Source organism: Dermacentor andersoni, chromosome 1, assembly GCF_023375885.2.
Source record: "Dermacentor andersoni chromosome 1, qqDerAnde1_hic_scaffold, whole genome shotgun sequence".
In the NCBI taxonomy this organism is placed as follows: domain Eukaryota; kingdom Metazoa; phylum Arthropoda; class Arachnida; order Ixodida; family Ixodidae; genus Dermacentor; species Dermacentor andersoni.
The window spans coordinates 117,038,329-117,052,190 of record NC_092814.1 but is presented as its reverse complement, the minus strand read 5'-3'; the positions used below and the strand labels follow the sequence as shown (position 1 = coordinate 117,052,190).

General features: G+C 41.7%; 1 protein-coding gene across 1 annotated transcript in view; it reads right to left on the bottom strand.

The window, feature by feature from the left end:
* IntS8 (integrator complex subunit 8) overlaps positions 1-11,546 on the bottom strand; it is a 108,036-nt gene extending 96,490 nt beyond the window's left edge. The window contains exons 1-6 of the mRNA XM_050191011.3: positions 11,206-11,546; positions 7,636-7,782; positions 6,657-6,762; positions 6,119-6,313; positions 2,303-2,363; positions 833-1,018 (exon numbers count right to left, since the gene is read on the bottom strand). Coding sequence (XP_050046968.1) covers positions 833-1,018; positions 2,303-2,363; positions 6,119-6,313; positions 6,657-6,762; positions 7,636-7,782; positions 11,206-11,326 — 816 coding nt within the window. The 5' untranslated portion in view covers positions 11,327-11,546. The remainder of the gene's footprint in view (positions 1-832; positions 1,019-2,302; positions 2,364-6,118; positions 6,314-6,656; positions 6,763-7,635; positions 7,783-11,205) is intronic.
* Between the last annotated feature and the right edge of the window lie 2,316 nt (positions 11,547-13,862).

Genomic DNA, 13,862 nt, shown 5'->3' with positions numbered 1-13,862 from the left:
TTTTTGAACTAGCTGTTCTGCTTATTTGGCCTTTGTTTTTCTTCTTATTTGGGCCTCGTTCTGAATGTTGGCCTGAATTCACCTGGTTAACACAGTGCGCAGCATCTGAAATGCAGGGATGCACTTTGACAGTGTTCTGCTGTCTTGCAAACCTCTGTATATGACGACCTTGCTTGCACAAGGCAGTTACAATGCAATCGCCTCTCATTTACAGACCTTTGTTTTGTGCGACATATTTCTGCTTATTTTGTTTCCCTTGCATTTTTTTTCTTTCTACTCTGGATGTCTTGGTTTGGTGCTGTTGGCAGCCTTTCTTTTTACACTGTATTTTATTATCTGTGCTTATTCACACCGTATGTGCTGATATTTCCTGTTATTGAAACAGTTGTGTTTTACTGATACTCTTTAAGATTTGCCTTTGACTCAGCACCTCTATGGACACCTCTGAGGTATTTTGAAACAAACAAGCAAGCAAACAAACAAAAATACACAATGGCAATTTGTCAGTTTGGTATATATCTTTCTGCCTGAAAATATTGCATGCAATGATCTTCAGTCATGACACAGGTGTTTGCTTAGCTAAGATACTTTTCTAGTAGTCTAGCTTAATGGCTCCAATGCTATTAAATGTAACAATATGTCTGACAGTTGCTTGCTCATAGGTATACTGGGAGGCATGATTAGCACAACAGGCACATTATATATTATTCTGTGCAATTTGTACCTGAAGAAACAGCACTCAAAGCACACAAAATGAGAACATTTACACTAATGTTCAAGAAAAGCATGAGTAACATTTCCAATGAAACTTCTAAAGACAAGCTCTATTCACCTGACAACACACGTCATCCACAGTGGCCGTTACACCCTTTTCCAAATGATGTTCAGGATCCAATATCTCAGCTTTGACAATAGAAAAACTTTCGTATGCAGGAACTCGTATGCTCAATCCGCCTGTTGTTCGCAGAGACAACAACTTTTCTAGGAATGCCACTGCTTCTTCCAATTCCTCTTCACACTGCAAGCATGTAAACAGCAAGCAAAATCAATACTGTGATTCCTGACAAGCTAAGGATATAAACAATCTTAGATATCTTCCAAAAATTATGTTACCATAATGAGATGACAAAGTCAGGGCACAAGGAGGACATGGCCCACGCATGATTTAAATGAGTAAGTAATCAATACTGTGATTCCTGACAAGCTAAGGATATAAACAATCTTAGATATCTTCCAAAAATTATGTTACCATAATGAGATGACAAAGTCAGGGCACAAGGAGGACATGGCCCACGCATGATTTAAATGAGTAAGGATATAAAAGTTTCAACTTTCAATTCCTTGCTTGTTCTTTTTCTTTGTGTGGGAAAAATGTTGTTGTTTCATGTCCAAATGCTGCACTCGGGACCATTACTGATGCCACAGCAGAGTGGTGATCATGGTGATTTTTCAACACCTGGGCTTCTTCAACTTAAACCTAATGACAAGCATTTGGGCATACCACCCTCATCAGAATGTGGCCACCATAGCTGGCATCTGAGCCCATGTCTTCTTGCTCAGCAGCAGACCGCCGTAGTCACTGCACTTAGAATTACAGAAAAGTCATTGCTATTATGGCAAATAGCATTTTTAACTGAGTTTAAATTTTTCTTCTTAACAAGCTTCTTAAGCTCAAGAGGTTTTATTCTGGAAAAACCTAATGACAAATGTGTTGTCACAAATGATAATGCTCTGTTTAAACTAACATCTGTGAAAAAGTGTTGCTAGTATGTTTTGTGTTCAACCGGTGGTTAACAAGACACATTGAGATCTCATGACACTCAATTTCCTGCTCTGTAAGTAGTGGCTTGTTTTCACTTCGCCCAAGTGTGCATCATGGCAGCTATTCTTCTAAGCTTTGTAAAATCCATGGGCCAGCATTGAAATTCCACACTGCTTCAGTCACATTAGCTTAGAACGTTAGACATATTCAGAAAACAAAATCGTGCTGAAGATAAATATTGTCATAATTACTACACACATGTAGGTCATGTGTTGCAATTCAAAGAAATTTATTGCATGTGCTCAGGAAGAAAACATTTGTAATTAAGTTTTGATGCCCCAGACCCCCTAAGAACTGCTGAGGTCAACCTCTCGTGGGAACTTCAGGCTAAAAATTTACAAAGTTACAAATTTGACCGTTGCATAATGCCTACACAATTTTGCACTGTATGAAAGCTGGTAAGCGACACAATTCTTTCAATTGGTTGTGTGTCATCTCCCAGTTTCTGAATTATAAATTTCTGAATAATAGGGCACCCACCTTTTTTGTAATCGCATCAGCCATTTCTGAAGTTACCACAGTTGGGTCCACTTGCCCAGGGCTGAATAAAAGAAAAATAATTTCTTGCAGTGAGCTACTGTCTCCTAGTTTGCAGGATTTTGTCAAGAATCTAACAGTCACCTCATCCATAACAGGCGCCATGGAGTTCAGTGTACTGAGATTGCAAGATGCCTTTGTGGCACCATTCAAGTGCCATTGGAATAGTGTAGCATAAGGACCTTCTTTTGCCTTGGTTGTGGGCTTGGTTCACAATGTTATCTGCTGGCTTCTCTTATTTCAGTTTGTATTTGCTGCCTGCGGCATAACATTTCTTCACAGTAGCTCAACATACAATATTCAGAACAGATTCAATTTATTATGATTTTAATGCATTAAACAAAGGAGGTCTTTTAACAGATGTCTCTCAATAAACCTTGGCACTGCTAGGACAGCGGATAACATTTTATGTTAAGACTAACCAACAGGGAAACTATTTTTTATATTTTTCATTGCTTTCTGTACAAAGCTCCGAAAAAAGCTCAATTGTAACATTTAGATGTTAAACTTCTTATTGCCATAAAGATATAATATAAAGTATGGAGTTTTTACGTGCCAAAACCTCTTTCTGATTGTGAGGCACACCGTAGTGGGGGACTCTGGAAATTTCGACCACGTGGGGTTCTTTAACGTGCACCTAAATCTAAGTGCATGGGCACATTTCGCCCCCGTCGAAATGCGGCCGCCATGGCCGGGATTTCATCCCGCAACCTCGTGCTTAGCAGCACAACACCATAGCCACTAAGCAACCACGGCGGGTCATAAATATATAATGACAAATTAGATACAAGAAGGTAAATGCCAGAAGCTCCAAGTATGCTCAGATATATTCTTGAACTCAAGAAAATTTCATGTAGTTAAAACCAATCTTTCTGTACTGCCATGTGTGTGTCTTCTGCAGTTACCATTACCACATTTTCCTCTATCTGAAGTTCTACAACGAAAGCCACATGGTAGTTGGTGCTCTTAGGCCCTTTGATGCTCTACCAAGTGGGCAAGACAGCTGCACTCTGTCACTCAAGTTTTAAAGCACCAAGGGAGCTACAGGAACACCACGACGCTGCCCAGGTAGAATGCAGTACCCTGTATGCTTTTGAACATGAACATTACAGAAGTTTCAGCTTTAAAGAGAAATGAAGGTACTGGTAAATAAAAGCAAAACATTCCCACATTTCCTGGGACTAAGTGAAGTATGTTACTATTCCATTGCAGGAAACTAAGCATAGCAGAACCCCAGTACTACCATAAGTACGTAGAGAGTTGCACATAATGGACACAGACACAAGAACGATGGGACACACAAGGCGCAAACTTACAATTTATTCCATCGTTCTTTGTTGTGTCTGTGTCCTTTATGCACAACTTTGTACATGCTTATGGTACACAAACAGGTCCAAATAGATACCTTAGTCTAGTACTACCATCACAGAGATGACAACTTCGTGGCTTTTTATTCGTGTCCCTGACAATGCGCCACAAGAACGAAGTCATAGTGTGGTATGACATAAGGGCACAGTTAAACGATTATGGTTTATACGAACATGTGCACCCTATCAGATGTCCAACCAGACCAATATGTTCCCATCTTATATATTCGACACAGCAGCATACCGTATGCATTTTTCCCAATCTTAACTGTTCAGTGTTCCTTTATTTATTTTTTATTTTTTTTCGCCGACAACACTAAGTACAGCTTGTGCTGCAGGATCAGGTGAAAAACCAATACTGCAACAGCAACTGTACATGCCTATTTGACAGCAAAATATGGCACCTTAGTTTAGTGCATGACATGGAGTAAAGTTTTAAGTGTGTGGCAGTAGTACAGGAGACTTCTTTCATTTACTTACTTCCCAGCCCTGATCCCCTGTACTGTTCTCATTAACGTTCTAATGATATCAATACCAAATACAAAGTTAGTATCCCTCAATAAGCATTTTACAAGGATGATAACATTTTGTTGGACACAACAACATTTGGTCAGAATCAGACTGCTCACGCATAACATGGAATGCAGAAGCTTCTGTAGCAAATTTTAACTTCATGGATGCTTATTTTGCTGTGAATTGAGTTAACACAAGTTTGGTGCACAGCATCATGTGGTGAATTGGCTCAATGGAGGAATATTCACTGTACACCCACACAATCTTAATCCTGCAGGTGCCTGAATGAGGGAAGAGGAGGAAAAGTACTGATCAGAATGACTTAATAGTGGTAATTAGTTGTGGAGAAAAAGAAAAAAACAGTGCATGCCAATGCACACTGCATTACCAGGCCAACCAATATCAGTCTGCACATACAAAATGTTCTGAATATGTCTAGTGAGTGATCCCACAGAACATATGCCCTAATAGTCCAGTAAACTCTTCTACTGCAAGTAGAGTAGAACCACTCTAATGGAGCACCTCATGAGACTGCATGAATAAAAACAAAAGATTAAAAAACCTTGCATCATAATATGCTGTTCCATTGGTTGACTGGGCTAATTAGGTAATTACAAGGAGGAAGTTATGTCAGTAAGAAATACATCAGCAGAATAAATAAACCCTAACTATGCTTTCTGTACACAGATTTCACCTACCAACAACCCTCAATTCTAGAGCATGCACATTTGGGATGGCACAAATATTTTATGAGAACATGAATGATTCGGACTCTGATGTTGCACCTTACACTAGGATATTTAAAGTAGTTCCAAACTTCCTCTGCAGTTCTATTCATACTGGAGAACAATCAGCTGAGAAGAAAAGCAACACAATTAGAATGCAAGCTCATGCATCAACTTCATTTACATAGCAAGTGAATGGACAAACATTAGAAAACCTACGACATGAATATGATTAGACTAACCATGCACCACATTTTTAAAACACAGCAAAAAGAAAGCAGTGAAATAATGCTCAGCCTAAAATGCTGCCTGAAATGGTTGTTGTGAGGGCCCAGCTAACAATCTGGGAGCAGTGCTGGCAGTGCAATTGGCGCGGTCCATTTATGTTTTGGAGGGTGGCGCGGCACAGAGCTATGGCCACAGCCCATTCGTGCTCAGAGGGGTGGAAGGGTGACGGGAGAGATGTGCGCGAGGCTAGCGTGCACCTCTCATGGTGAGAAGCGCGCGGTGGCAATTTGGGTGGCAGGCAATCGTGCAGCAGCTCGCATTTCACTTTTCCTTTTTTCTTTTCAAGGATTTCACATTCCATTAAATTTTGGCACGGACACCCAGCAGCCAGACTTCATCGTTATAACCGATAATGCGGCATGGGGACATTGTAGTAAGTGGGTTATTTCGCATAGAAAACATACAAAACTTGATGGTGCAGCAGCTTTTCATTGTTATAACAGATATATTGTTAAAACCAGTATCGTTATAAGTGAGTTCAACTGTAGTATGTGGAACCAGAAATACTAACTATACAAATTTAAATTACTGCAACCCTGATGCCTTTCTTTTTCCAACGATCATAGCACTGCACCACAGAAGCTTGAGAGCCAAAAATGCTTTGCCACACTGATATGTGTCACCGTGAAATAGTGAAAATGGTATGTGTCACTACGTCACACAACACAACTCACAAATAAAGCCCTCATCTTGTTTAGCTTTGCAAACACAGCTACTCTGTAGCCAGCATGGCATGAGCAGATAATCCTTTTTGTGACAAAAGTAAGCCAACAATGTGTAGAATGGCCGAGCTCGCAAGTCGTTGCTACATGAAATACAAGCACTGCACACAGTCTTAGTAAAAGGACTATTAGAGGAGCACTCACAGCTGAACAGGAATCCCTTTGGCACTCCTAGTAGGCACAGAGGAGCGCACAACAGTGCGTACAACCCAGCGGGACTTGATCATGAAGGCAAAGGCTGCATCAGCATTGGTCAGCCTCTCCTCCTCATTCAGCTCAGAGCAACAAACTGCTTTCTGGAGCTCTGCTATCAACGTCTGTTGCATTGTCAGTGGTAACCTGCAAAAAGTAAACATATTCGACAAGTCGGTCACAGTAGATAACCAGGGAATGACAAGGGGGTAGGATGTGACACATGTATAATGCAGGTTTCATAGGCGAAACTATGTAGCATCTTTTAGAGAAAAAAAGCTTGCCTAGTCTTCATTAACCATCAAATGTCTTGCAAGCACATTCATGCCGGCCCACAATTCGTGCCTGAGCATTTCATTTGTTTAAAGCAATTTAGCTGATAATAGGTAGCAGCAGGCCGACGTCACATTATAAAATGTCTATATTGAGGGCTCATGGCCAGCACAAAAACAAGTTTTGTAAACATGTGAAGCATGACAACCAGGCTTACTTCTGCTCCCAAAGGTCCATGTTCCAACAGAGGAAAGCTATTGCTTTCAGGGCCAGCAACTTAAGAGGCAGTGACTTCCGGTTGCCTGGCTCTTCCTCAGGTGAGCCTGTTATAGTGTCCACATGAAAAAAAAAAAATACTTCTAAAGAGCAATAATTAATTTAGCATTCATTATGCAGTGCTAGGATTTGCTTTTGCATTGTTGCCAAGTGAATTCAATCTACACCAATAATCATGCTTTCGATGGTGTGCACCAAACTTGGAGCAGCATTATTTTCCTAGCACAATGAAATTTCTGGATAAAGCATCTGTCATTTAAATTCTAACAAATCATAATGCATACACTGCATATATGTAATTAAACTTTGAATAGACAGTACATAGGCATGAAAAATATGTTCCAGCAAGGTAATTTAGTATTGCAAGGCACACATTAGCTACATTAACACACCACACCAGAATGTTTTAGTTCAGCAGTGCCAATGTTGATCGATTTCAAGCATAAGCATGCGCAAGATAGTTTGCCCCCCCCCCCCCCCCCTAATGAAAAACCCTGCGCACACCTATGATACCAAGCCTCCATCTACCTGCAATTCCTTTGTATTGTTCATAATGATTTACAGAAACAATTTTTTTTTTTACTAGCCTGAAGACAAATGAAAACAATTTTTTTTTTCCTAAAGCAAGTTGCAAGACTGCTTTGGAACTGTTGAGGTTTCAAGAATTAGAACCACTTAGTTTCTAAGAAACACGCAACCAGCTCTCTGTAAACAAGTGTTTTGCTTTGACCAGAAAATACTTAAAAGACTGAACCAGTAAACTCAACAATACATGCCTAAATAAACTAAATGTTTTATCTCTTCGACTACACATCGGGACACATTGCACATATACGTCCTGTTGAGAGGCAATTAAACTTTATGCAAACAAGCAATACAGATCATCAAGGTAAAATTATAATAAAGGAAGTGATGCATACAATTTCCTGGTTCATTTGGCGTGCCATCTAGGTTGACCATGCCTTGGAGGCCATTAGCCTGTTGCACAGTGCCTCCATTCGGTCCTTGAGATGGTGGCTCAGTTGCATTTGCCAAAAACTGAATAACAAGTTCGTATGGAGGAGGATCTGCAGAAAGGTGACCAATGAATAACCATCACAAGAAACGGCAAAAAATATTCGTCAGTTGAAAGATTTTGGTAAGTCTGCTTTTACAGAATAATCATGGCACTGTCTATACTAAAATTTAAGATATATAAGAACTTAAGCAACAATGACATTACTACATAACAACTTTCATGCTGCCCAAACTTTTCTTAATAAATTACACTTGCTGGCCATACGAGCAACCACTGCAACCACAAAGTATTATGTTGCACTCCATGCTTCTAGTGTGGCATTCAAACACTACAATCGCTTGACATGTACAACCTTGGTTAAGCGGAGCTGCTCACGCTATGTCAATACAATATCTTCTCTGATCATTTTACCTACAGGAATCTGGCCCACTGAAATTTTATGCCATTTCCAACAATTGTTGAATGCTGCTGTTCTCAACCATGCTTTGAACCTTAGTCAGGTTCGAAGCTCCTTGTGTGGCAGTAGTATAAGCTATCTCTTACACTACTGTTACACAAACCGTTTCGATCAGCCCTAAAATCAACCGGCATGGACCCGTTCAAACCACAAAACATGACTGAATACAGAGAAGGAATTAAGCATGCTTGAAAAGTACTGTGCAGCAGCACTCTAAGTGCATGGAAACCGATCTGCATTGGACTCAAGGGTCATTCCACGCCAAATCAAGCAGCATTTTTTCAAACATCACAGAAATAGATTAAGAAATTTCCACGTAGTTGTTGCAGTTCAAAACTCGTTCTCCCCGTTTATCTTTTTGCCAGAAATTTTGTAGCATTTTGGTGCCAATTTATTTTTCCTGCCCAGCTCAGCTAGAAGGCATCAATCAGAATTTTTTTTTTTTTCAGAGGCACATTGTATGATCCAGTCGTTCAAATGGTTGCATGGCGAGACAGTGAAGTGATGCGACTGCCAAAATAGTCAATTTTCCAAACATTATAACACTTAGCATGCTTTTCGCACTGACAAAAGCTAGTAAAATTGCACAGTTTGAATTATTTTCTTGGAATGCAGGAAACTCCAGCAAGCAGGAATTGAATACAGAATAGTAGCCCAGCCGACATAGCACGCCCAAAAAATGTTTTATCCTTTGAAGGTTCAACTGATTATCAGAAAAAAAAAAAAAACTTAAGCTCATTTTTATTTGCAAAAAGGTTCATGTTCAAGGTAAAAAACAAAGTAGCTTTGATATTTGGATTAAAAATATATGCAATACATCACTTGATGATTAAATAGCTTGATATGTCTGCTATGCATGTGAGAAGTTATAAAACGGGGTTCTTTTTTAATTGCGAGAAATAATTTTTTTAAACTTCTGTGTCAGCACTGGCTTTTCTTCAACAGGTGCCCAAACTTGCCGGCCAGGGACGCAGACAACAAAGCTGGCTTTGTGTGCAACACAGATGACAGAGAAACAGTGTAATGGTCTGCGTTTTATTGTCAAGAGTCACACGCTCTAATTCAATGCAGCTTGTCCTTGGTGTGTGCCAGGTGAACCATACAGCCATTGCACATGAAATATCGACGTGTTAAATTCATCATGTATTCCTCCAAAGTTAGAAGATATGTTTCATGCTGTTAATAAAATGAAATATTTGCATTTAAGTAGCCAGTAAATCCAGAAAGAGCACTGATATCATTCACACAAAGCATTTTAAAAGACATGTCACACTGCAATACAGTGCAACATATCGGCATGCACTGCAACATGCAGGACACTTTGTGCCCTGCTCCCTGAACCCAAAGACTCATAAGACGATGGACATAGGAAACACCTTCATAATTAAAACTAAAAGCCTACACGAGCATGAACGAAGTGTTCTGGTGTTGGATGTTACACTGGCTATAAAATTCATATGATCCCTGTTCAGGCTGATGAGCTCAGACATGGTTAACGTCCACTTTTGCATTCATGGGAGGAAAAAAAAATATATGAGTCGAGGCTGCGGCACTTGTTTTCGTGTTAAAAAAAAAAGCCAGTCGCAGCTTGTTGAATAGCTTCTCTGGCTCATTTTATTACCAATCTCTCCTTGCTAGTCGGCAAGGCTTCATATATTTATGCTGTCTGAGTGCATCCACGTACGCACATTTGAAAAAAATGATTTTTCGCGTTTAAGAAATATTACATTTTTGTGACTTCTCACATGCATAGCAGACATGTAGGGCTATGTAATGACGTATTACAAATATTTTTTGGCTGACCACCAAGGAAACTTTTTTTGCCCTTGAACATGACGTTTTTTTGCAAAAAGTTAGAATTTTAGTTTTTCTTTTTTTTTTTTGTTTTTTACAGGTGATCTACTCAACATTTGAATACCACGTCAACCGGGCTACCATTCTATATTTATTTCGTACCTTCTGGATTGTCCTGCATTGTAAAAAGAAAATTCAAACTTTGCAATTTTACTCACTTTTGCCAGTGCACTCGAAATGTTAAAATGTTTCAAAAATTGGGTATTTTGGCAGTCACACCACATCAGTCTTGACATATGCACCATTTGAATGTCTGGATTGCACAATGTCTCTATGAAAAAAAAAAAAATTGATTAGTGCCTTCTAGCTTAGCTGGGCAAGAACAATAAATTTTCGCCAAAATGCTAGAAAATGTCTGGGCAGAAATATAAACAGGGAGAATGAGTTTTGAACTTCAACAAACATGCGGAAATTGTTTCAACAATATCTGTGACGGCTGAAAAAACGCTGGCTGATTTGGTGTGGAATGACGCTCAAGCAGGTTCAAAGTGGCTTTGAGCCGCGTATGACCTAATCAGAAAACGATAACTCTAGATGTACACAAGCAGAGCTTTTCACCCAGAACCTGGTACCCTTGACACATGGCTGCTTCCAAGAGTGCTTGGGTCAATGTAGATCGAACCGCACGCGCATTTCGCGCTGTTACACGCCTAGTTCAAGCACGCTTCACTTTAATTCTGCTATACTCAATCACGCTTCGCGAATCGACCGCGCGCGAGAATTTCATTATAGCTCGACTTATACAGGGTTCTAAAATTTCCGGCTGACAGAGGAGCGACTCATAATTATGACAACAGATCCAGTGAACGAAAGCATCCGGACCGGCCCGAGATTGCTAGCCCACACAAGAGTGAAGTGCAAACAATTATAGTTACTAGGAAACAGCGCACTGCAGTCCACCGTTTCAGAACAGAATGGCTCATTATCACGAGCCTAAATATTAGTGGTGAGGTCATTTTGATAAAGAGCTCTCCACAAAACTAATTTCGCATAAGCCGTCAGTTTCCCGATCCAAAGTTACAACTTGCAGATGAGCCAAGCGGTCCGACGGAAAGTAATTTCGGAGTGGACATGAGCCACAGGCTGCATCGCGCCTTTTGTTATACGCGGACGCCCGTTCTTACTTTAACAATAAAGTACAGAAACATAGTACATGCGTACCTGGTTTTTCCCTCGAGAGGTGCTTTTCAAGTAGGGAATCGTCAAGCAGAAAATCTAGCCAGGTAACTACATGAGAGTTGTTTGGCCTTGAAAACGGCAAAGGATCTTCGCTAACTTCCATTGTACCGCTGAATTCTCGACAGAAACAGCAATAAACAACACGTGCTACTGCACTACTGATGACATATTCGAAAGACCACGCCGGCGTAGCTACTGAACTGGCGATTCCAGCGCCATTAACCGCACTATTGTTGCTTGGCGATAACAATCTCGGAGTCTCGGAAGCACAATGCTTAGCAGACGAAACGGCATCTTAAAATCGGCCGCTTACGCGGCAGTAGCTCCTTCCTGCTGCTGCCGGCAGGCAACGACACAAGTACGGTGTATGGAATGTGGCAGTGTGTCGTCTGTACAGAAAAACAATGGGAGAACTGGGAACGCTTCTGCGATGACGACACTAGTAGGACGCTGCGATCGACCGGCGTGCCTAGCGCGCGAAATTTAAACATCTTGTGCAAATCCCTTTTCATCGGGCAAGGAAGAAAGGGCGCGACGCGACAACACCCTCTACACGAGCGTTTCCTCCTCTCTGGCTTGTGCGATCCGGCGCGACGCTGCTTGAAAGTATTGCTGCCGCGTGCTGCGGAACGATTTCGACATGTTTTAGATCGTACTTTGTGAAATTTACGCAATGTCCGTTCATACAAGGTCATCGAATTAAGATGCCTTTCGGTGCATCGGTAACTACAGTACGCGGAAATATCTCTTGGGGGCGCAAACATGTGACGCGCATTTCAGCCGCGGTGTGTGTGTGTGCTGCTAACTATTTTGCGAATATCGGTCTTAATTCAACGAGGAGAACCGGTGTATCTGTATTGCTAGCACGAAATGATAAATCCGCTCACTATCTGATCGCTTGGCGTAGGGACTAAAACATATAACATAAGAGCTAGCGCATGCTCGTGTACGGCCAACCTAAGGCAACCACGAAACATCTAAGCGGCAGGAGCTGTCAAATAATTGTGATACACCGGCACCGTTCTCACGCATTTAAAGTCTAGTAGGCTTGAAATCACTATATGTCTACGCTAGCCTTCCTGCATAAGGCCGATGGCGCTGCTCAACTCAGCGATATACTGCGGTTGCAATGGTGAACCAGCATGATATATATATATAGGCTATATGTGCGTCGGCATGGCCTTTTTGCCCTGTAATGTCATATGAGAGGGATCGCATAAGAATGCGATGGCTATTTTTGAGGACAAAATTTCCGTAATAGCGAGAGTGCGTCGTAGAGAACGGAACGAACACAACAACACCACCAACAACAACAACAAAAAAAAACGGTTGTCCTTTTCCTCGAAAAAAGAAAAAAAAACGGTCTAACGCCACAATACGACCTCGCATAGTTTGGAGGCCACAACATTTATAGATGTATAAACGTTGATGCCGTATGCTTGGATTATGCGCTGGAAAAGCTGGCGCCACCGTCGGCGTGACGTGCAGGAGGGATCACGTGGACACAGCGGCCGCGTCGGCTGCTTAGGAAGCGCCGAGGCGACCTGAAAACGAAAGTTTAAAGTCCCTCCTGCGCCGCGGTTCTGATTAAGTGGTGAGGCTTTACCGCCTTGGGTGTCTGCTTGACAACATTTGAAAGTACTATAATATGTATTGGCTGCCTTTGGAGGCGTGCAGCATGGTAGGCTACTGCTCGGTGCCGCAGTGCCGGACGTACGCAACGGAGTCCGGTGTCAGCCTTATATTCACACGTAACCGCAGGGCAAGGAGCTGCGTGAAGATTGGCTGGTGAAACTTAGAACCGGCAGACAGCCATCGGCTACAACTCGGGTATGCAGCAAGCACAGACGCGAGGAATATTTCTGCACGGCGCCGGGGCTGCGTGATGTTCGGCGAGTAGTACAAAACGCGCACTGAGACGCTCGCCCGCGACCGCTGTCCGACTAATGTCATGACGCTTTATTAGGTCTATGAACTTGTTGGTACTAGATTCTGGTAAGTTCACTAGAATGGAAAGGGAGCGGTAAGAAGCGCATTAAAAAAAAGGCATGGCATATATGACCATGTTTGTGTTATGAATTAATGCACTGGATTACGAAAAAGAAGCAGAGGGAAATCGCACGCTGAGAAGACCGATAAACATACAGTGCGACGCAACTTGAGAAATAGTATTGAAATGTCCAAGAATGTAGAAGACATGAAAAGATTGAATCGTCACGACGGCACATCACAGTCGCCGTAGGCGTCGAAGTCTTTACAACGAAATTATTTTTAAACAGTTCGGATAGCGTCCACGCAACAATGGCTGCTTGTGTACTGTCAAATGCTAATATTCTGTGGCCCAAAGCTCACGGCACGGTGCGAAAACGCGCTCTCAACGAAAGCGAAACATTGTGCGCGGACATGCATGGAGACGCGCAGTCGGTCGTTGCGAACCCGTTCGATCGCTGCATTAATTAGGCTTCATTCTGTTATGTTCCATTTGGTTATACAGATAGCCCACTATAAGAACATATTTCACATAGTTTGCTCGCAGCGTTTGCGTACCTTTCACGCAAGAAGCCGGTTCGGGAGACTCCATCGCGGCGACCGCACGCAGTGGCGTTCACTGTACGTATTCGATAAAGAGATAGCGTCTG